Source organism: Felis catus, chromosome A3 (assembly GCF_018350175.1).
Source record: "Felis catus isolate Fca126 chromosome A3, F.catus_Fca126_mat1.0, whole genome shotgun sequence".
NCBI lineage: Eukaryota > Metazoa > Chordata > Mammalia > Carnivora > Felidae > Felis > Felis catus.
In genome coordinates, this window is record NC_058370.1 from 69,580,619 (window position 1) to 69,606,118 (window position 25,500).

Below are 25,500 nucleotides of genomic sequence, written 5' to 3' on the forward strand. Positions count from 1 at the left end.
TTCTTTTGAGGAGAGTATATTATATGGGCCTCAGCCCCTGCTCTGATCACAGCTGAATGGGTTACCAGTTGGCATCTGCCCTCAAAGCTAAATCTGGTCAGTAGCTTATGAAGTGATATTATTTGAAATTTCTACTCAACAGCATATGAATAAGTAGTGAATCCACTAGGTTCTCTTTCTAGGGGATTTTGAATACATAACCTACATAGAGACAACGGTTGGTAAAGGAGTAGCACAAAGCCGAAGGACACAGAGAACAGAAGCCATGAGGGAAGAGAGGAAACGCTACGAAGAAGCAGAAGACATGAAAAAGTAGAAGCTACAACCAAGCTGAAGCAAGTCAGTGTAGAGAACAGGAATAGCTGGAGTACCAGAAAAAAAGACAGATGATAATGAAGTCACCATGATGGCACAACATTGAGAAGGGAGCCTTAGTGGCAGCAGATGAAAACATGACAAAATACCTGGGCCAATGGAGCCACACTGCATGTTGAACAATCTTCTAGTTCTTCATTCTAAGCTCCATAAAACCTGTCATGCTGTGACTGAAATTATTTCCTGTTTATATCTGCTCTTAGTGTGTTCTTATAATAAACTTACTTGAAACACTTACTTGAAAAGATATATGCACCCCCACATTCAAGGAAGCATTATTTACAGTAACTAAGATCATGGAAGCAACTCAAGTGTCTATCCAGAGATGAATGGACAAAGATGATGTGGTGTGTGTGTGTGTGTGTGTGTGTATGTGTGTATCACACATATACATAATATTCCATTATATATACGTATATACATATATACATATATATAATGGAATATTATGCAGCAATAAAAAAGGATGAGATCAGCCATTTGTGACAACATGGAAGGACCTAAACAAGGTGTTATGCTAAATGAAATCAGTGAGACAGAGAAAAACAAACACCATATGATCTCACTTATATGTGAAATACATACACACACACACACAAATAAATAAATAAACAAACAAAAAAAGCAGAATTAGACCTATAAATACAGAAAACAAAGTCATGCTTTCCAGAGGGGAAGGAGGGGTTGCCATTTAAAAAATTTAGAAGGTGGGGGTGGGGGATGGGCAAAATGGTGAAGTGGGAGAAACAGGTTTCCAGTTTGAATCGAGAAAGTTATAGGAATAAAAGTCACAGCATAAAGAATACAGTCAATGAGGTTGTAATAAATAGCCTTGTATGGTGACAGACGGTAGCTTACTTGTGGTAAGTAGAGCATAATGTACAAAATTGTTGGACCACTATATTGTACACTTGAAACTAATGTAACATTGTGTGTCAATTATACTCAACTTAAAAAAAATCAGCTTTTAATTCTTTTTCAATTTTTTAAGAAGTATATTCTCTTAAGTGGATTAGAAAAAAAACACTTTTCCTGGTAACAGTTTCCATTTGGCTTAACAATTTTTTTGTACATAGTGATGTAATTCAACATAAAAGGTATTTGAATAATTATAACTTCTGAGTTAGAGGGAAGTAAATTCATGAGTTTTGCTGTTAAAATATTCTAAAACTCTAGTTTAAAGGAAATTATTGAGTTTATAGACATCATATGTTTCGCTGAGTCTTTACATAGTATACCATAATCTTTAGGGAAACCAACTTACTAAATGTGAACCCTAGCATGTCTTTGAAACTTAGGGTATGAAATCTTTACATTTTATTTTTGCAATTTGTCTCAATTAAAAAAAACAATCAGCATTTTTAAATTATGCAAACATTTTCATATAGCCGAACTATTTTCTCAGGAAACACTGCCAATTCCATAAGATAGTAAAATATATATAAATAATTAAACAAATAACAAAACACCTATTTTTCAAGACTAAAACTTTTTAAAACTATCAATCTAAGTTTTCCAAGATTTAAAAAACATTCATATTCTGCATCATAAACCATGGTGTTTAAGAATGTGTATAATCCTATAAATGGAAGCTAAGTTGGAATACTTATATTAATCATACATATCTGACCCATAGTTAGGTAGACAAAGTCCTCATCTTTTAAATTATACATCTATTTGAGCAGGTAGCAGATACCTAATTTCTCTCTAGGGACTATATGAGGGACTGAAATCCATGATCATAAGATATGTTTTCATATTCTCAGATAATCAATTGATAGGATATAAATTATTAGTGGCTTTCTTTTGAATAAAATCAGGAATACAAAACTTGTACAAAATTTTCTAATCTATATTTGTGCACACTAGTAAAATGAGTGTGGTGGCATGGCACTTTAGATCATCCTTGAACATTAAGGCTGTCCTAAAAACTGCAGATTGTTTTAAATAGAAGTCACTGAGTTCATTTTAGGTTTTTTTTGATATTTTAGGAGTTAGTTCTCTATGATACCTAAATCAGGGCATATAAGTAAAAAGACCAAATTCTCCAAATACAGAAAATTATTATTGTTTTCTTTAAAATGAAAGAAATTCTAATCATCTATCTCACAATGAGATAAACTAAGTGCAAAAAATTAATAAAAGTCTTATTAATGACAAGAGATATCTGATTTAAATTTCTATCCTTGATTTTCTGGGTCAATGATAAATATGGGAATGTTACATCCCTACCAAAAGAAATACATATGGGAATGCAAACTGGTGCAACCACTCTGGAAAACAGTATGGAGTTTCCTCAAAAAATTAAAAATAAAACTAACCTACGACCCAGCAATTGCACTACTAGGTATTTATCCAAGGGATACAGGGATGCTGTTTCGAAGGGGCACATGAACCCCAATGTTTATAGCAGCACTATCAACAATAGCCAAAGTATGGAAAGAGCCCAAATGTCCATCGATGGATGAATGGGTAAAGAAGATGTGGTATACATATATATATATATATATATATATATATATATATATATATATATACATACACAATGAAGTATTACTCGGCAATCAAAAAGAATGAAATCTTGCCATTTGCAACTATGTGGATGGAACTGGAGGGTATTATGCTAAGTGAAATGAGTCAGTCAGAGAAAGACAAAAATCTTATGACTTCAATCATATGAGTTCTTTAAGAGACAAAACAGATGAACATAAGGGAAGAGAAACAAAAATAATATAAAAACAGGGAGGGGGACAAAACAGAAGAGACTCATAAATATGGAGAACAAACTGAGGGTTACAGGAGGGGTTGTGGGAAGGGGGGATGGGCCCAATGGGTATGGGACATTAAGGAATCTACTCCTGAAATCATTGTTGCACCATGTGCTAACTAACTTGGATGTAAATTTAAAAAAAGAAAGAAAGAAAGAAATACATAAATAAATAAATGGAAAAGAAAACAGACACTCAAAACTGTGAAGGAAGTGGTGGATATTCAGAAACCAAATTTTTCTAATAACATGACAAACAAAAACATCTGAATGACAGGCTGTGGTCATTTGGTGATATTTGGTTGCATATAAGAAAAAGTTCTTTTCGCAGAAACCAAGGGAATATCAAGTTTGACTGTTTCTTCTGAAACTTCCTAGGCCTTTCTGAGAATATCTACCTAGGCCATTGTGATAATGCCAACTTTAAACCATGAAAGAGAATTTGACGAATTCGGTCCACACTAATCAGAAATTCTGCGTCACTTTGAATACAGCCTTTCACAGCAGAATCAGAAAATGCTTCAGCCAATCAATTAATAATTGAGTTGATTTCAAGAGGAATTCTTAACCTGCACACATTTAAATCACTGCAGCATTTTGTATTTGTACAAAAGCAATGAACAGACTAATTGTTCACAAAAATGGACCCAAATCTTCTACTTATCAGACGCTCACACTAAGATTTGTCTAATCTATGTAGCCATTTAAATGTGCAAGGAAAAACTATACTCTTGTTTATAATTCTCATAAATGTAAAATGTGGACAATCCAACTGGGCGTACCTTTAAATTTCATTCCAATTCTGATATTATTCTAAAGACTCATTATCATGTGCCAATTCCCTTTGCCTATTTTGGCTATTTGTTTTTTTAATCAGAAATCTAATGCTAGAATTTTGCCTAAAACAGTCATATAAAAATTGTCTTTTATTTTCTTTTCCTTCATATCTACTTTCAGTTAAAAAAAACAAACCAAAAATAACTAATAACAATAACTAAAAAACAAAAAAGCAAAAAACTCTTGAGTTCTGTATTTATATAATCATCTCCCTTTATTCCTTGAGCAGCTCCTGTCCTAGGCGGATGGTGCACCAGTGACGAGAAGCAAGGACTCACACAACTCTACCAATCAGGCAACTATTGTGTGGGGACTGAGGCACATGATTCCCTTTCTCAGTTGTCTGCTCTTTAGGCACCAGGCAGCTGCTCTGAACTGAACATTCATTTTGTACTAACAAGAGCCAGCCCCCAGAAATTTCCTCTTATCTTTTTAAGTAGCTTGCCAAATGGCAGCCTGATCAAAGCAATCTAATATAGCTTAAGTGCCACTGGTTGACATTTTGCATTCTTTTATTGCTTTCCATTTTTACCACATAAAAAAAAAAACGGGTGATAACTAATATCCAGTTGATCTTTTCATTCTGGTAATAAAATGATAATACAAAGATCTTATTATCCACTCCAGACATCCATCACAGTACATTTTCCAATAACACTATTCAGAGTGTTTCTTCACTCTATCCGAGTGCAAAGTGAGGTTAAGTACTCGACCTCACATTCTCTTTCCCTCTGGAATACTTTAGACACCGAACTGCACATAAAAGGAATTGAACTTTAACCCCTGACACTTTGTCCACATTAATGTCATCTGTAATTTTGTTGTCTTTACATTAGATAAACCATTTTCTGTGAGAAGCCAAAAATAGTTGGAAGGCCGGCCTACTACAATATTTTTTCAACCCAGAGAATTTTTATTTTTGTAAGAAAACAAGAAGAAACAGAACAGGAGAAACAATGTTGGTAGTGGAGAAGAAGAGTAAATCTTGGTAGGAAGAGACATCAAGTGGGCAGGAGAAGAGACACATAAACAAGGCACAAAGAAACCAAAATAATGCAAACAAGCAAAACAGACATCAGAGATCACGAGTTTATACTAAAATCAATGTTTTATATGGATGCAGAGGTGGTCCCATGCCTTCTGTGGGCAAGAAGGACCTTCTGTCATTACATCATTGATTTGAAAAGATAAAAACAAGTAAACAAAAAATAAACAAAAGAAAGAAAACTAACAAAAACAAAAACACAAGAGTCTCCCTGCATCCACTATATATTTATTTATTTACGTGACAATTAGGATTCACCTAGAGTTGATAGGAACAAGTGTTGTTTTCAAATTTTCAATGAAATATTTTAGAGATTACAGCACTAATTATTTTTAAGGTTACTAAGATAAGAGAGAAAGTATAAAATTTGGGACAATCTAAAGATGCAGTATATCACTACAAAGGCCCAATTTTCAGAAAAAAATATAGAGAAACACATAGCCTAATGAGTTTGGAAGTATTATAGGGAACTATTGGACACCAACTTTAAGAGTGAGATTGTCTTGGTAACTCCATCCCAGAGTTAACCAAGATTTTAGGCTATGTACTTTGGCAAACAAGAAAAAATACATAATAAGAATGATGGCCTGTATGGATCCTACTAATAGTGCATTTTAGATAATTTCCTAAGGATTAGAAAATTTCCTTTATAATCCTCATAGTTTTTAAAAGACGTATTAAATCCGTTAATATGAAACTAAAGAAGAGACTGTCAAACACACCTTTTCAAGCAAATAATTCATGTGTCAGTCAGAAAGGACTATTCAGTCTGATTTGGATTTTCTTGGTAATAATTTCTTAATGATTAGTTTATACTAGTGTATTTTTCTACAATAATTATTTTTTGTAAAATAATCTAGAACATATCTTTTTTAAAATTAATCCAAATACTTTTCTTTCCCCTTCATGTTTTAGAAGAATGTGACTTTAAAGTCTCATCTACATTTTTGAAGTACTGTCCAGAGAAGAAATGATATGCATTAAAAGATGGTGGTTCCTTAAGCAACTTCCATACACGATTATTTTATGATGGCAGACTGTTGCTCTCAATACTGCAGTTGACTGAAAGGCAAGAGTATTCTGACTCTTCCTTTATTTCTATCCTGGATATAGGAGAATGGAGAGTGATAGATAATACACTTCTGTGCTCACCTTCCAGGCCATGAATCTACACAGACTGACCTTAATTTAATTCCAATTGCACATGACAAATATATTTTAGCAATGATATAAGCTAATGGCTGTCAGAGATCTGGGATTGGTTTGGGATTGTGTGCAGTGACATTTCATTTGTAATCTGAAAGATCAAAGCATATATTTTGACACTGATATGACCACTATTCATAGAGACAGTTCTTTTTTTTAAAAAAAGTACCCTCTCCACACATGAAAATAAGCTTTTGATTTTTAAATGAAAACGGGCTCTCTTTCCATTTAAAAATTCTTGACAGCTTTTCCTATGAGGGTGAAAATGGTGGAAACAAAGAATCTGACAGAGATGGACTCTGGAATTCAAAGCTGCCCTTTCCCCAAGGGACCTGAACAAAAGGCGGTACCCTGGCCTGTCCACTGAAGTTTCTATTGCTGCATCTAAACTACTGATACAGAAATGGTTGAGAAAGAAACTCATTTGCCATCTCTTATAGTCCCACAGGTCTGAATACAAGCAGCTAGCTCTTCTTTCCCTTATCAAGCAACATCTGCTCTAAACTGGGGGGCAGGGATGAAGAAGGATGGAGTGACCAAAAGAAACAGCAGAGCAATTCTGAGTAAGTGTAGAGAAGTTTGAAAAGGTTTCCATCCAACCTTAATAATTTGGAGTTTAATATTAATTCTCAACGTAAGATAATCTTTTGTGTTATAGTTTGCATATTTGCTGCAGAAATTTTCTTAAAAGATATCATGTGAGGTATGTCATATTAATTTCATATATAGTTAATATTCTAAGTATGATATAATTTTTAGAGACGGTGGTGGCAGATGGCTGTGATTTAATAAATGTACATTCATCTCGGTTTCGGACAAACTTAGAGCTCACAGGGGATAAGTGTAATAAATCAATCACTCAAACTACAAGTTATACTGAGATACAGATATTTTAATTTATATTTTTACTGGGTAGGAAATGCACTCCAGGTGGAAATCTCTATTATTTAATCACTGTGTGTTAGATTTGCATTATTTGATATGCAAATTCCTCCCTCTCCTAAAGTTGAGTAATAACATGAATTCTTGATGGAACTTGGGGTTCTTGCCACATCTGCCCACTATTCCCCAAGTAAAACAAAGGCAAAAGAAAATTAAAATGTTACCTGCTCATGGAATGTTCTTTCCAGTGACTGCTGTCATGTTAAGGCATTTGCAGTCCTGTCCGAGGTGTGCAGTGAAAGCTCACAATCATTCATTTATTTCAAATAATGTATATGTAAGGCATACTCCTTAAAAAGGGAAAAATCTCACTAACCAGCAAAAACCTTTGTCCTCAAAGGTATTATTCTGTGGAATATCCAGAGGAAAAAAAAAAGACTAAGCTTAATATTAGAATCTCATAATACAAGCCAAATGAAGAGAAGTGTCTAACAAGGGTGATTAGACTACAACTATATTTTTCAAAAACAAAAACAAAAACAATTTGCAGAGCTAGAAAACAAGGAATTACATTTGATTTGGTTAATTCCCATACTAGAAATCCAAATACTAGAGTTCACAGAGTTCCATTTTATAAATTTAAAAATTCATGCTTTATTGTATGCTTAATATAAATAAACAAGAGTACATAAAACAGGAGTCTAGAAAGGAATATTTTCCTCACATTATTTTCTAAGACTCAGCAAGTATCAAGAACATCTATAACTCCACTGAGGCACAATCTGACTTTGGAAAAATATTTTGTGATTGCTGCTTTGTCTGCATCAGTGCCCAAGAACTGAAAGCAGACTGGACCATGGGGTTATACTCGCAAAATCTGTGTTCCTTCCCAGGAAGTGGGGGATGGGGTTTGAGAGGAGATGATGCACACTTAAAAAATCCCATTTGTATGAGAGCTTTGAGAGATTGTTTCAGGAACTGTTCTGTTTGAGATGATAGTTCATGGCTTGTGTGATAGTTTATCAATGTAATTTCTCATAAGTCATGATTCAGTTACCTTTTTATTGCTATGATAGGAAAGATTCACATTTATGTTACTTTAACATGAATATTAAAATATGTGAAGACAAATCTGAGATGTAAGAAACATGGTGTTCAAAGTAGTATGTATCTCTCATGAGATAAAGCTCGTTTGGTAAGTTTAAGACCACCATTTTGTTCCTCAGAGGATGACATTGCTATTTGCAAACACAGTCAATGGTTTTGGGAGTAGACTTCATTAACTCACATTCAGCATTTTCCAAGGATATAGAAAATGTTTTTAGGGACTACAACAATGAGAGATTAGAATCTTGTTAGAACTGTTTTGTTGAAATAGCTAACAACTTGGGTATCATTGGAGGAGATTCCTTAATGTGGTAGCAAAACCTGGAAAGGAAAAAATCTGAACATTTATGTAAAGAAATAAAATAAATTTACTCTTAAGGCAATGCTACAACTCAAAATAAAATCACAGTCCTTATATCCTTTCAGGTTATCCGGTCCATAGTCAAATAAAACTCAGTCCATGCATCTTTTCTGACTCATCATTTGGCATGCATATCACAGATTTGAAGGATTTTGATTATTTTTGCAGATATGTGATGAGGATGTAAAAATTCATCATGTAAATACTCTTAATAAACAAGAAAACTCTTAGGCAAGTAATTTTCTTTACATATACATATATATATATGACTTTGAAAAATACATTTTTCTAAGTAAACCTTTGATTGAATTTAAAAGGGTTTAATAGTAACTCTCAAAAGGAATTCAATGTTTTTTTCTGTATTTTGAGTTAAGAGGTAAAAACAGAAAGTGAAGGAAATATGACCCAGAGTATTTTTTATTTTCCTAATTCGGTCATGAAGAGAGCTACTGGAGTCCAAGATCAGGCAAAATACAAATGCTACTTGCCTTATTCAAAGGCCTATAGAGGTTTGTTCTCCTTCTGTTACAAGATATTGTCACTTCTTTTCCCACTTACAGGTAGGAACTACAACAGGAAAGTCTTCAGCTGGACAGATTTCAAAATGAATTTTTACAACCCAGATGATGGACTGGTATACTTCAAAAGTGGATTCATGAGTTTTATAAGTGTCTTTCTCTTGCTCTCATTTTTTCTGGACTAGCTTACATCATAATGGAGGAATAACATTTTAAAAATTTTGAATAGGCACTTACTGGAATTACAGTTAATCCTGATACAATCTAGATGGGGAAGAATAGATGAAAAATGAAAATTTATCCTTCAAGGTAATAGCTGCAGACATCCAATAAAATCACAGTCCACCCTTCCGGGGACAGACACATGCAAATATGGCCACTCTATATCATTTATTCTTTACATACTTCTAGAACCCAGATTCATTGTTATAAAACTTCACATTGGAAACAATGATAGAAGGTCTTTTTTTTTTTTTAAATGGCCAATTCAAACAAAGCTACATGGTGACAAATCTAAGTGAAATAAAGAGTTGTTAACTGTCAAAGATGCTTGGCTTAGACTGGCTGCAACTTTCTCCCCATCTGTGAAAGAACATATTCTTGTTTTCAGCATAATTAAAAAGTGCTCCGTCACAATGGGGTGCAGTGCAAGCTCAGCTAGGCTCAGACATCTTGGACCTTCAAAGAGTAATATCCCACAAAGGCCAACAGAACTCTTGAGAATTGTGGTGGTCAAAATGGAGAGCAAGTTGAATTATTCTCACTTCACTCTAATGTGTTGTTGTTGTTGTTGTTGTTGTTGTTGTTGTTGTTGTTTGCTTAGGCAAAAAAAGGTAAACAGCCAGATGTTGGTTGGATTCCATGCCTTTTATTAATCGAAGGAAAAAGAAACAACTGTGTTTTCCTTTAGAAACCTCCAGGGGCTAAGGAGTAGTGTCATTCTTCAGAGCACACAAGCCTATGCTTCTCTTAGTAGCTAACAATGTTATCTTTATGTAATAAGTGTCATGGTTAACACTACTATTGATTTTCCTTTTCTTATACTTTCTTCTTATACAAAAGCAGATTCTCTAAGAGCAGAACAGCTGATGTGAATAACACAGACTGTAATTAAAAGGGTTATCTTTAAAGGACTGCGTGGGATGTCTTATGTTTATTTTATGTACAGATAAATAATTGCTGGGTTTTGTTGTAGTATTTAATGCCTTTGGGGAAACATGAAAAATAAAAAAAAACCTAGATTCTGTTTCCATATAGCTGAGTTTGTCATGTGTCGTCAACCGCATCAGAAAAGTGGTTGCAAACAGCCAAGGACCAGCACCTACACAACTCTTTCCACAGAATGCTTTGCTGTTGGAAAATACCCATAAGTGTTTCCACTTTGGCTAGCAGCCCCTTTACTGCTATTAGGCGATTTCTTTTGATTTGTTGTAATAACCTATCATTGCCACTAGAGGGAACTCTAACAGAACAGTAAATGAGAGTGCAGTGTGTTCTTCAGTGGTCTTTAAAAAACACCCTTTTAATTTAACTTAATTTAACTAATATTAATTGAATGTAATTGTATGTAATAAGCTATCACTGAAATAATTTTATATTTTATAAGCTACCATTCTGCCCAGCACAATTTGAAAATGTAGGTAGGGTTTCCACAAATGCCTTACGCTCATCACATTTTACTACTCTGTTTGTAAATCTAGGTTTCAAATTTTATTTTTCTTTCTCCATTTATGTATTATTGTGCATGTTTAGCACTTCCGGGAATTACAGTAAAACCTCATTAATTTGTACTCCTTCTGGAGTTAATGATAATAATGCAACTTATTGGGCAGAATATTTATAATTCTTTGGTAAGAACAGAGATTGCCTGAGAAAAATTAAACAAACAAGTTGTAAACGACCAAGTTCAGGAAGAAAACTGATCTCCAGTACTTCACTGTATGCTGACTGCACAACTTGCATGAAACAACATCCTAATTATGGATAACTCTTATCCACCCGTTAAAATCAGCCTAGTAAAACCTTTCCTTACTAAGCCTTTCTAGCTATTAATTTGTGTTTTTCAATGTAATTGAAAACAAAACTGTGTAAATTTTTTAAGTCTACAATTCAGACTCTTTCTTAATTCAGCCTAGCCTTCCCCCGTATTTCATACAGCTTATTGAGGTTTTACTGTAGTAACTCTTCCCTAATGCTACAATTAAGCAGGAAAGCATTATTTCTCTGTAGAAGAGTCTGTGTTTTTAGTGTTCTCATGGCTGTTTGCTACGGGCCGCAGACTTTGGGCATTGAAGGGTTGTGGATTGCTGTTTGATAGCAAAATATCACCACACAGTATTTCCAAACAGAAAAGATGGGGTACCACAAAGGTCACTATTCAAAGGAGAAGCCCAGAGGGGAAAGTCAAAGCAACTTGTTGATCACAAAGTAGAAATTTGATATTTTGTAAATATGTTATCTAAGTAAAAGTAGGCGGATTTTTATTTCTCTGAAAGGGGATGGGGTCTATAGCAAATCGGACTGTAAGTAAACATAACAATCGAAATTGAGGCTTCTTCAAGCCTAATAATTTATATTTTCAATTAACCTCTTTGATACATATGGCTTCCCTTTTAAGAACCCTCAGTGGTAGAAATCACAAAATGGTAAATTATGTTAAACAAAATGAAAATAATAAAAAGATGCCCCCAAAACCTAAATTAACTTAAATGATGAACATGAGACCATTAAGTGTTATAACTTTCCATGGCAAAACAGGCTACTTGATAAATGTTTGCAGGCAAAACTGAACAAAAAGTGAACAGTATTAGTTTTATGGGGGAAGGCAAGTTGTTACCTAGATTGACCGTCAGTTTCACACGCCCTGCATCCAGCTCCAGGCGGAGGGTGTCTGCTGAATCTCTAGAAGTGGTTGCCATGAGAATGCCGTATGCACGCTGTGATCGGAACCGTAAGGACACATCTTCAGCCTCTGTGTGCATCACCACCGGGAGCTGGATTTTCATAAACATACTCCCATCGTAGCTCAGAACCGTTGCCTCTATGGAAGAGAAATGAATATAAAAGTTCTTGGTCAGTTTCGTGCATTTACACTTTGAGAAGGAAAAGTGTGACCCACAATGGCTTCCAGATAGAACACAACACTACAAACTCAACTCATCCTCAGAAATGAGCTTTTTTTTTTTAAGCCCCAAAGAAAAGTCACAGTAAAGACAACTTCTGTGAAGAATCTGCTAGTGTACAGACACAGGGATGGCTGCATTTCCCTTTTTGTTTCCGTAGCACTTTCTATCTGTAGCAGGAGTCATTTGGGATTGTCAAAGTGTATGTATGTGTTTCCCTTCTCAAGGGTAGAGATCACATTCTTTTGTGCATAGTTGCAGCATAAGACTGGTTTGAAGCACTAGCAATTATTTAATAAATGTTTGTATACAGCTAGGCCACTGACTTGTTCTATGAAATTTGCCTTAGCTCCAAATCTTTCATCAGCAAAATGAGAGGGTCTCTAAGGCCCTCGCCTACCCAAAAAGTCCAAGATTCTAAAAGGAGTTACTATTACCTTCTTTCATAATCTCTGCCTGAATGTGATAAAAAGAAGAAGAAGAAGAAGAAGAAGAAGAAGAAGAAGAAGAAGAAGAAAAGAAAGAAAGAAAGAAAGAAAGAAAGAAAGAAAGAAAGAAAGAAAGAAAGAAAGAAAGAAAGAAAAAGAAATGACTTAAGTATAAGAATAAGGTCAACCTTTTACCAAAAGCGATATTCAAAAAAAGAGGAAAAAATAGCATGGCCAAACAACAGGCGATGCTTCTTCTGAGTTGCTATGTTTAACAAGGCAATTGAGTTTTACAAACGCACAAACTGAAAATTCATTTTAAGGTTTCTTTACAAGTGAGGGGTAACTGACAACATCATTTGTAAGCACTACCCTGGTGTTCTGAAAATGTTAAGCTATCACCAAAAGTCAATAACTATGTACTTTGGTGATATTGAGTAAGCATGGGGTGGGTCTGCAGAGCTTGCATGGGTGTGTGCTACCAAACTAAAGTGGATTGCTTTAAGACAGAAGGTGCTTACTACTGTATTAAACACATAAAGAAGAGCACAGCAGAAACTGTTGATCACAAATTGACTGCTTTAAGAAATGGTCAGTATCCTTTAATGTTAAACACCATATGGTGGTGGAAGATTGCAAAACAAGAATGAGTAATTCTGCTTCTCATTGGTTTTGATACCACAGAATACCGTTTAATAAAAGAAAAGCTACCTCGAATTAAAATGAACTAGGAAATTCTCATTATTTCGCCTATTTACAGGGCACAACAATTAGCTTTACTGATGCAGTTGTGTTTGTTAATCAAGAGTATATTCTGGAGTTGTAGTTTTGCAAGTTTGCCTTTCAAAAAGTCAGGAGAGTCAAATATTGCTTCGGATGGACTTTAGTCATTAGTTGTCATCATGAGACTGAATGCACATCCAGAACTGATAAAGTATGGAAGGTTCCAGGTCTCCCTCCTTGGTGCTCTTCTCTTCTACCTACCCCTTCACTTCAGAGATCTTGGCCAATTCCCCCTAAGATTTATTACCAGCCCTGACTTCTGAGCCCCTTCATCCATTGCTCACTTAATATTTCCAGTCTGAATACTATAGCCCCCCCCCAAATGAACCAATGCCCCAAGATGCTTCACCAATGTTCTCTGTGTCAGTAAATGGCATAATCTCATTGCTCAGAATTTAGCTGTTCTGATTTCTCTCTTAATCTCTCTGCCATGCCCAATCTATGTGAGAGTCTGCAAGTCTTGTAGGCTCTAAATCCAAACCATTTCCTGAATTGCTCGCTTACCTTACCATTTAAGTATCTCTGGCTCTGCTCTCATCTTCCACCTAGACCAACTAGAATAGCTCTCTCATTTGTTTCTTTATTGCTACTTTTTCTTCCTATACACAGCAGCCAAGCTAATTAAAGAAGCAATTTAGATTATATCCCTACATTGCTTAAACTGTGTCCCCCAACTCCTACCATTGTTTCCTACTGCAGTTGGAACAAAAGCTATACTCCTTTTCTACCTAGAATGTTCTCTGTGATCTGGCCCCAGCCCTTCTCAACAGCATCAGCTTTTAGCATCTGCACTACTCGTTTAGTAAACTCCAGTCACACGGATTTCATCTCTCATTCAAGGACTTGCACTTGTGGATCCCTCTGTCTTAGAAGGCATAATCCCAAATCTTTATATGGTTGGTTCCTTTAACATTCAGGTCTCGAGACAAATGTGACTTCAAGAGGTCCATTCTACACCTCAGTGATCCCCCCTCCAGTTATTCTGTATCTACTTACCAATTTTTTTCAAAAATTAACATTTCTTATTTGTTTGTATATTGTATATTGTTCACCCTCTAGAAACTAAGTGTCATGAAGGCAGAGGTTAGGCTGTCCTATACATTGTTCTAGCAGCAACTGAGTGCCCGGAAAAGGGCCAGGCACACAGGGGAGCCTCACTAAGTACTTAACTGAAGTACTTATTGATACTCAAGATGTATGAAAGTGCTTATTTCAATTTGGATATCAAGCTTACATAAATGCTCTCCCGAACTTAAGAATACTAAAGAAATTGAGTATTTACTCTGCCTCTTGTAAGTGGAATCTAATTTTGATAATGTATGTGAACAAAATATTGGCTGAATTATACTTTGAAGGACATAGTTGTGCTACAGAAGACAGACTAGGAATCAGGTCCATTTATCAAAATACAAGTTCTGTGGCTAGGCACTGACCTGATTTTGAGAAAATAAAATATGATCTTAATAGGATTTTTAAAATATTTTAAAATATAGAGTTTCTATATTGTAACACATATTTTTATTATTAGATAAGAAGCTTCCTAAAAAAAAGCTACTAGTAGTTTACTAAAAAAAAAAATAATTAAAGCATCATTATAAAGTTGTGGTGAACTCTAGAAAAAAAGTATTTCTTGAATAATCATAAAAGAAATGTGATCTTTACTACTTACTTTCCTAAACTATAGCTAAACACCGTCCATATCTATAGAGTACAAACACCTGAATAGACATTTAAAAACCATTATGAATTGCTCATTTACTTTGGTATCATATTGATAAAAGAATGAAAATGTTGTTAGTTTTTCTCTTCTATTCATTTACTGTGTAAAGCAGTCTCTATTATTCAATAATCACATTTAAAAATGATTTATAATCTATAAAATGTAGCTTCATTTGATTAAAAACTATTTAGAAATATAGATGGCTGACAGTGGATCATGAATATAGTATGAAATACAATCTGAAGTAGAACAATAATCAGGATCATTAGCCCATAACATTCTCCAAAAAAACTGCAGGGATGAAATAACATAGCAAAGTAATAAAACTTGAGTACAGGTTAAATAATTCTCAATGTGAAAATAACTTGTTGATAAATGACAGATGAACACGTAAATGAGTCCTCATAATTAGAGTTAATGTTTAATTAGACAAGAAGTGGAAAATGCACAAGGTTGGAGTCTAGAGTTGCCAAATAAATGGTAAACAGCATTCTGACATTTGAAGGTTATGCTATTTGGCAGCATCCTTTCACATTAGTAAAATCATTTTACCACTTAGAACACAAACGAGGACTTTAAAAGGCTAATTCCAATACAATACTTCCCACAGGGGAAGAAAAAAGTTTCAGCTTTGTCTCCTGCATCTCCTTCCCCCTTGTCGTTAAGTTTGATAAATTTGCTTTTCTGTATTATTCCTTCTCGCTGTCTAAAGTGTACACCTGGGCTCAGTTTTGCCGAAAGGCAGTCACATATTGTGCGCAACGATGAAAATCAGACAGGGAGCCAAATTATATTGCTCTGACATCTGTCCCTCCATCTGTTAGAGTTTTAACAAACAAGTATAAAGCAGACCTCTGATTATAACATGTACACGTAACCAAGAATAATTTCTGTTCGGCCAAGTCTCCACAAATTCTCAGCTTTATTCAAAATAAAGTGGGAGGGAAAATGCTGAATTTAATTTGTGTCCAATTGAACGTTATTTTTATATTACTATCCCTTATGGGATCAATACACTTAAAATACTATTTCCTCGTTGTCTAAGTCAGCAAATACTCTTTCTTTCTTATAAATTCCTTTGCTTACTTAATGCCGAATGAAAATTTCCTATTGTAATGTGATTGCAATATCATTCCCTGTGCTGCATGGTCCAAGGACTTGAACACACTTTTTAATTACTTTGAACAATAATATTTATAAATTATCAATTATTGCTCACTAAGAGTAAGATAGACTTCATTAGTACCTTTATTATTATTATTATTATTATTATTATTTTAAATTTCAAATGTTGTCAATCAACTCTTATGTGATTAACAGCCATATGTGATCAGACTCTATCTGGAGAAGAATCACAGTCAAAGTTCTTTCTTTTGAATTGGAAACCCCAGGGGTTGGACATGATCATGTGTTGACTGAAGTAGGGCTTAACTGGGAACTGGACAGCAGCCAGAATCTGTGGTATTAAGCATGACAAGCTTTCCACATCACCAGTGTGCTCAGGAGATATCATAATGCTAGCAAGAAAATTAATTTTGAAAAACAAAGACTTCTAACAATATGCCGGGTAGTCCAGAAACAAACATCATACAAAAATGACCATTTTCTCTTCAACAGACAACCAACGTGGAGACAAAGAAATGCGCAGAAATTTCTAGCCACCTGTCAGATAAAACTGTATGCCGCATCCCAGTGATGAAGCTTGCTATTAAATTCTCATTTGCAAATCTACATATGCTTGCCACCCCTCCTTCTAATTATTGCAAAATATAAATATCCCCTTTCTCTCATTCTGGCTCAGGAAGCTTGACAATTTCTATTTTTATTTCTGCCATATGTAGTAGCGGGGTATTGCCACAGGGTGGTACACCGTGCACATTTAACCAAAGGCTTTTGTAACTGAACCGACAGTTCAGTTCTACTCTTCTCCACCTTCACTTAAGCAGGAGGCCTCAGAGTCACTGGCAGCTCTCTGAGTGATTAAAAGGAAAACAAAGCTTAAATCATACAACTCTGCTAATCTCGCATTATGTCTAACTTGTAATAGATCTTACGAGCTTTGTCGCCTTTTTTGGTGGTTGTTATTGGCCCCTTTCGGCAGCTTTTAAAGACCAAGCTATAGAAACAAATAAACTGAAATTAGACAGGGAAATGAGAAGAGGGAATCCACAGATATTATACACCTTACAAGTGAAACTACAGAGAAACAGCTAACCTCTAATGACAATTTACAGGAACTGCACTTAGGTACTAGGAGAAAGAATGAATCTATGTGATTAAAATACTTACCTATCTACTGACCTATCTAACTGTATAGTGCAGAACAGTGATAGTATTTGGTAGGTAATTTAAGATTATTAGGTCATTAAATTATTTTAAGTTTATATTGATTAATGTTAATAATAGAACTGATAAGCTGATGAACCTCTTTATGAAGATAAACAATGGAAGTCACATTGTTCAAATTTGGACTGTGGAAATCACTATTTTTTTCTCCTTGGGAAGCATGAGCTTCAACAAATTAAAGTATTTCAGGACTAAAGGGGAAAAGGAAGACTAAATGTGCATGGTTTAAGTAACAGAGGCCAGGTATTTCAGACTAAATGTCTAATACAAGCAATGTTATTTGGAGCATGAAAGGACAATGGAACGACTCGTCAAGAGTTTTCCATATTGATTTTTCTGTCCCATATTGAAAATGATTGCCAGTGGCTATAATGATAAAGCATTTATCTGAAACTCTTAAGTCGATGGAAGGGCGTTCTTTTTTCTGCTCTTCCCCGCTTGCTCTGCAGAAGAACAGTGGTAGCTCCCACGCTTCATTCTTCTTTTAATCCCTATTCTTCTCCTTCTTACAGGAGAGGGAAAGAAAAAAAAAGTGTGGCTTTGCTTCCTACTAGAGAAGAAAGGGAGGCAGCTGCTCAGAAGTTCAATGGACACACAAAGCGTTAATATCACACGGGTAAATAAATCTTCTGTGATCACTTAGGTCCCAGGCAAAGGTAAGTGTCTTTGAAGTTATCTGAAAATGCTGGTGTAAATTAGACGACTGAGAGTCACCTTACTTTCTAAATTTCAAACTCAGTAAGTTGACTGAAGCGAAACGAGCTGGGCTAATAGAAGCTGCAACTTACAACTTAGTTTGCTTCAAATGCTATTTTTGTTTTTGGCACAGATGTTAGCACTAAATGCCATAAGTATCTCTAATTCATGCCTTCTTTACTTGCTGGTTTCCTGAACTTAAAAACTAGGCAAAAGGGAAAGCAGTTGTTGTTGATTCTACATCTTAGGCCCATACTCTGGAGGATACGAAAGACCCAAATATTTACTCCTGCAACATACTGAAAAGCTGTGTCTTCCCAGAATCAGGCCCTCTGAAAATCATTTAGGACTCAACAGTAATACGTCAGAGGTGGCTGCTAGGCTTGCAGTTTACCTCTGCAGAGCATGCATTACGTTTCCATGGTCAGTTTAAGGTTTGAGGTCAACATTTAATACACTTTTCGTCTCAGGGGAGTCAGCTTCTTGGTTTTTAGAATCCTACCTCTCTCGCAGGACCTGCCAAGATAGCCTGTTCCGGAACAATCACAGACATATCTGTTCCACCCATCCCTGCACATGCCATTGTTTTTGCAGGGGTTGCTAAGGCACGGTTTTGCTGTTTCCCTTGAGCAGGAGGGCTTCACTCCAGCAGTACTTTGAATTTCAGCCATTTGCCGGATATCTTTGCTCTGGCCATCAATGAACAAATCTCTAATGCAGCCCACGTAGCCATAATTGAGCAGAGCAGTCCACACCTCGGTGGGGAAGACGAGGCCAGCCTTATTTTCTGGCAAGCCCCCCAGGTACAACTCATCATCCAGGTCCAGAATCTCGCTCTCACCAGGAGCAGTATAGGGCGTGCGCAGCGTGTTGACAGAAATGGTACCTGTTGCAGAGACAAGAGAACACACAGGTCTTTACAGGGTGCAACATGTTCTAAAAATCACCCTTTCCCTCTTTCACCTTCCTAAGGGTACACTCCTTGAGGAAAGATGTTTCTGATTTTTGTTTCTATTCCTGGTGTGCCTTATACTTCCCAGGGGAGTGAACAGTAATCTGTAGAAATAAGGCAGACCATAATTAAAATGATTCCATTTGAATTTAGGAATGGAAACCAAAGTGTAGAGCCAAAAAGAGTGTTTGTCAGCCTTTAGCAGTTAAGAAAAGAAGAAAAGGAAGATTAAAAAAAAGAAGGAAAGAAAGAGTAATTGGCATTCTATATCCCTCTCCAATAGTTCAGTCAATAAAGAAAGAAAGAGACAAAGTTGACATTCTCCATTACTCTTTTGAATAAAGTCAGATTCACGTTCGTTAGTGCTCATTTTCAAAGCTGGTATGCAGCTGCACACTAAAAAAAAAAAAAAAAGTTGTATGGCCCCACCTTTAACTGACTTGATTGCTTTTATTGAAAACAACAGTCTGACAGATCATCTACGTCAAAACTCGACTTTAGGGGCACCTGGGTGGCTCAGTCGGTTAAGCATCCAACTCGGTTTCAGTTCAGGTCATGATCTCACAGTTTATGAGTTCGATCCCCTGATTGCGATTCTCTCTCTCTCTCTCTCTCTCTCTCTCTCTCTCTCTCTCTCTCTCTCTCTCTCTCTCTCTCTCTCTCTCTGTCTCTCTACCCCTCCCCTGCTCATGCTATCTCTGTCTCTCTCAAAAATAAATAAATAAACTTAAAAAGAAAACGACTTCATCACTCTTGGCTGTATCAATCTATTGATAAACTCTATGGTCTTGGTTTACTCATCCATAATATGGGCGTAATAATTTGGCATATCTCTTATGGTTGCTCTGTTAAATAAAATAATATTAGTAAAGTATCTGGTTTATAATAAGCATTACATAAATGTGTGTCATGATTCATCACCAGAACCAAGTCAAACTGGCTGTTTACTTTTTACAAATTTTTAATTCCAGGGGCGCCTGGGTAGCTCAGTCAGTTGAGCGTCCGACTTCAGCTCAGGTCATGATCTCACGGTCCATGAGTTCGAGCCCCGCGTCGGGCTCTCTGCTGACAGCTCAGAGCCTGGAGCCCATTTCGGATTCTGTGTCTCCCTCTCTCTGACCCTACCCCGTTCATGCTCTGTCTCTCTCTGTCTCAAAAATAAATAAACGTTAAAATTTTTTTTTTTAATTTTTAATTCCAGCTAGTTACTCATCTAAATCTACAAGTTTTGTTTTGTCCCCCCTCACTCCAAATGTAAGAGGAAAATAAATCAATTAGTTCACAAATATACAGGAATGCTGGTTTTAAGCATAGGAAGAAAAGGTAGGCATTAGCATGGACTTAACTGAGAATCATAGAAAAAAATTGTGGAACCCATTAAAGAAAAAAAATGAAAGACAGAAGGCAGTTTTTTATTATAATTTCCACCAGGTACCACCAAATTACTCAAAATTCCACCAATATTTTATCTCCAGAAAGATCTCTGTATGGTGCCATGCTCGCTGCTGACATAGAGTCTCAGGGATTTGGGGGGCAGCAGGCACACAAAGAAGGCTAAGAGACAGAAGATGGGGTACAGAGGGAGGGACAGAAAGGCAGAGTCTAGTAGAGGTAGAGGACAGGTAGGATGATGCATTTTAGTTCTTTCACAGAAAACCTAAGGTCCACCCCCAGGTGAAAATACGGCCTGTGATGAATGTGAAACGTGCATGTAACTGAGGATGCAGGGCTGCTGGCCTCTGTGTTGTGCTCAGGAGCATTCCAAATCCCAGCAGAAGGGGCGCTTCTCAACACAGGCAGCATAATGGGATCTGTCTTTGTGCGAGAGAAGGGCATAGAAGCCACTGACGCCGAATGCACAGGCAGCCAAGTTATTACGAGGACATTTGTCTCTCTAGACTTCCACAGAAAGAAATAGAGAAAGCTCCTAGGGGAGAAACACTCAAAAGCATTGCTATTTTGGCCTTCCAAAGGGGGAGGATAGCAGGTATTTCTTAAGGAGGCAGCAAAAAGGCAAAAGGGTGAAGCGTTCACTTTTACAGTTCATATTTGTGCAAGTGTATAGAAAACTCATTTAGGAGCACACAGATCCCAGAAAATCCTTAGAAAAAAAAATTAAAAAATGATGAGCAAGAGTATTAATGACAAAAGGAAAGGTGGACATTAATATTATATACATATATATTTTTTTCTTAAGCAAGAAATTGTATGTAATGAACACAGTGATTTCTGTCTTTTTTTTTCTTTTTGTTTGTTTATTTTTGAGAAAAATAGAGAGCAAGCAGGGGAGGATCAGAGAGAAAGAGAGACACAGAATCTGAAGCAGGCTCCAGGCTCTGAGCTGTCAGCACAGAGCCCGATGCGGGGCTCGAACTCACGAACTGCGAGATCAGGACCTGAGCCGAAGTTGGACTCTTAACAGATTGAGCCACCCAGGTGCCCGGTGATTTCTGTGTTTTAAGACAAAAGGGAGATGGATTCCACTCCCTGTTTTCTAATTAGTTCAAAAGGCTTCTTAGAAATGAACATATGATATTGAGAGACAATTGTTAGGAGACACAGAGCAAGTGAATAACGACAAAGTTTTACAAGAGTGGGCTACGTTTGAAAAAAATATGTAATTTTCCCATATACCTTGTTATTCATGGAACAAGATGGATTCAGCTCAGGAGATAAAAACACTTGGATGGAAATGCTGTCTTGCCCTTACAGGTGGTGTGAGAAGTCTGCACCAAGAGGGTGCCTGGAGGATTCTTGAGATGAGGGATTCAGAGGCTGGCATAACACCCACTGTCTCATCTGCCCCACAGAGACCGCACAGCTCAGTACACTATGTAGTCTCCATTCTGATGACGGTGTCTTCATTCTGACAGGTATTTCACACAATCACGCAGAAATTGAGCGTGGGGACACGGTGACTGGGTCTCCCTATTTTTATCTATGGTGTGTTAGTGCCTGCTTTGAACAAAGTATTGTAAGAAAATTCTGATATGTTTTTATAAATATGCTTGTTGCAGCCAGAGTAAGATATTCACTATAATTTTGTGATTAGCCTGGAGTTTTCTGATCACAACACCTAAATCAATCAACGGTTTTCGTACACCCCAGTGCACACACGCAAACACACACACACGGTGAATAGTTCTATTACTTCTGAGGCACTCTGATTTTCTTCTTATATAATTTTTTTAATATAAATGCTAGACATGACCCACCAAATTAATTTCAGGACCAATTAACAGGCTGTAACCCACAGTTCAAAAACTAATGATTGAGTAGTTAGTATCATAAAAGATAAGGATACTTTCCCCATAGCGCCTCATTGTCCCTTGGAGAGATCATTTTAGAGGTCTCATGGGAAGACGTAATGCAAGATCAGAGGGAAAGCAAAAGGAATATAATCCTAACCTCAACTCAAATACAATCCAGGAGGAGCTAGAACTTTAATTTAGCTCTGGATTCAAGGTAAGAAGTTACACCGAACACATGCATATATCAGATATCATTCATTAAAATATTTTCCATAAAAACATAATAGAGACAACCATGACTAAAAATCAACTACTATGCTCTCTACAGGCTTTGCCGATGCATATGCACTTATATTTTAGATTGTCTTTGTTTAAAAGATGGCAAGAAAGAAAGAGAGTAGAACTTAATTTATGTGGGAATGGAAACAATTATGTTTATATTCTGAAGGCTCACAAAGTAAAAAACTATTTATTTTTTAAATTATTTTTTTAAGTTTATTTATTTTCAGTGAGAGAGACAGAGAAGGAGAGAGTGAGTGAGTGAGTGTGTGAGCAGGCAAGGGGTAGAAAGGAAGAGGAGAGAGCATACCAAGCAGGCTTAGTGCTGTCAGCACAGAGGCTCAGTCTCTTGAAATATTAGATCATGACCTGAGACAAAACCAGAAGTTGGACGTTTAACTGACTGAGCCACCAGGTGCCTCTAAAAACTGTACTTGAATAATAATTACACGTTATTACTGAGTAAAACTCAGATATTTACATTATATTTTTGTTTTTTAATATTTCTATTTCTATTATATTTCTATTTATCTCCCATTTAGCCCACACATATGCAAATGTCCTGAAGTATACACATTTCTGATAAGCGATTTGAATCCCAAATTCCTTACAGATTTTATTATTGGTATGAGTCAAAGGACATTTTCACCTAAGCAAAAGACTCATCACAGAACCACTAAATTTATTTCTACCAATTTAACACATACATATGACCATAGTGAAATTTTGGTATTAAGGTTCCTAAGTGTCTATTTCATTACAATTGAGTTATAAAAGGGGTGGTTACCAAGAAAACATAAAATAAATACTTAAACCTTGTTTATTGATAATTAGAGACAATTGACTAGTTGCTACAGCTGTATATATCAATAGAACAGGAGAATTTTCAAAACGCTGAGTTAGGACCACATGTAAATAAAGTTTTAAGAGAATAAAAATCTAGGTATATTATTGGTTTATCCCTCTATCTTTTTCCAGACATTACACCCATTCATGTGTTCTCTTGGAATAGCTTGATTATTCCATACATTTCACCTTCTTTCACTATAATTACATTTAAAGTTTTTGGCAAATTAAATTTTATGTAAACATTGCTATATTTGAACTATTAAAATTGGTAGATGGAATTTGGGGACTTCTTTGGATCAGTGTTTCATGCTCCAATATTTAAGAATCCAAAGCACCTTGTTATTTTGCCTTAAGAAATACAATTTCAGCTAAAAAATAAATATATTTCTATACACTTATATGACTTTTATAATCTTAATATAGAAATCACACTAACTTATATTAATATTTAACCTGGTTGTTTTTGTTGCATATGCAAGGGGTAAGACAAAGGTGATAAATAGACAAAGTAATATTTATTTAAGAATATTCATGAAGCATTACTAATGAATTCATGCTTTATGCAAAAGTACACATTAAAGGGGAAAAACTGTTGAGAACAGTTCTGAGTTTATAAAAATGGAAATCAGCTTTCCAATTTCACCAGGTATTTATAACCTATTAGTTTCCACTTTTTTTTTCCATCTAATTTTTCTTGGCTATTTCACTTCCTAAAGATTAGTTTTCAGGGTGAAAAGAAGAATGGACTGAAGGGGAGATTAAAAATAAGAAAATTTGGTTTATGCTCTAAATTACTGCAAAAGTTTAAGGGACCAGGAAATGGGAGGTAGGAAATAGTGTGCTGTAATGGAGAATGGTTTTGCCGGGTCAGAGGAAACCGACTTTCATACTCTAGCTTTTGTGTAACTAAGTAGCTGGCAAGCTGGACCCATACTGGATTCCCCAGGCCTCAATGTGGCTGTTATGAAAAATAACGGAGTTGACTTGGTAGTCAAAAAGGTTCCTTTTTGAATAAAATTTTCTTAAATTACTACTTAAATTTTAGTTACATACAAATTTTATTTTTCTGTAATTCTGCTTCATTTTCTCATTGCAGAAGAGAATCAGATTCCACAAACTTACAAATTTACTTGTCAAATTCATATTGTATTAACAAATTCAAACTCAGTAACAAGGCACGGTATAAGTAAGTGATAAAAGTAGAAGGAAACACCAATTACATGGTATGATGCAAAATGCAAACTATAGAATTCTAATAAGATAAAAAAAAATGAACCATAATATTAACAATGGGAGTTTGGGATATGAGTGGATTATGAGTGAATGGTTTTCTTTCAGTTTTCTGTGTCTTTTAAAAACATAATATCATGTGTTAGGTTTATAATAGGGACTGAAATAAATTTATTTAAAAACAAAAGAAAAATACAATTTTAATATTGCTTTCTGCTTATTTCTATGTGTTTTCTGCTTACTTGGATTCAGCTGTGAGCCAGGAATTTCAAGAATTAAACCAGTATATGAAAAAATAAATCTTGGAACAAAATTTAAAAGTTTGATAATATCCTGTAAGGGGAAATAATGAGGAGGAAAAGGGCACATCGTGTACTATGGACAAGTGGAAACCAACAGCCGATTAGCAAAATAACCTGTCATTATCTTTCAAAATTAAAAATGCAATTGGCCCAGTGATTCTAGTTCTTAGAATCTATCCTATAAAAATTCTGATCAATATACACAAAGACCTAACATGAAAATTTTCTTTTTAAATTAGTTTGAAACAGTGAAATTTTTAAAAGTAAAAAGTCAAATGTTCATCAACAAAAGAAGGACTAAGTACACACTGATATGTTCAAACTAGGATACATGATGTCACTATGAATAATGGCTCAGAAAAAGTTTTCAGTAGGCTTTTTAAGTTACCTGATAATTGATGAAGAATGGTCTTGTGTGTGTGTGTGTGTGTGTGTGTGTGTGTA

At 35.6% G+C, this 25,500-nt stretch overlaps 1 protein-coding gene across 26 annotated transcripts in view; it reads right to left on the reverse strand.

Moving 5' to 3' along the window:
* NRXN1 (neurexin 1) overlaps positions 1-25,500 on the reverse strand; it is a 1,127,382-nt gene that overhangs the window by 604,662 nt on the left and 497,220 nt on the right. For 17 of the 26 annotated variants that reach the window (XM_019827175.3, XM_045054196.1, XM_019827165.3 and 14 more), the window contains 3 exons: positions 18,696-19,079; positions 11,935-12,138; positions 9,336-9,362 (listed from right to left, as the gene is read on the reverse strand). In XM_019827175.3, the coding sequence (XP_019682734.1) occupies positions 9,336-9,362; positions 11,935-12,138; positions 18,696-19,079 (615 nt within the window). The remainder of the gene's footprint in view (positions 1-9,335; positions 9,363-11,934; positions 12,139-18,695; positions 19,080-25,500) is intronic. The other 9 variants (XM_019827182.3, XM_019827181.3, XM_019827189.3 and 6 more) reach the window with 1 other exon arrangement.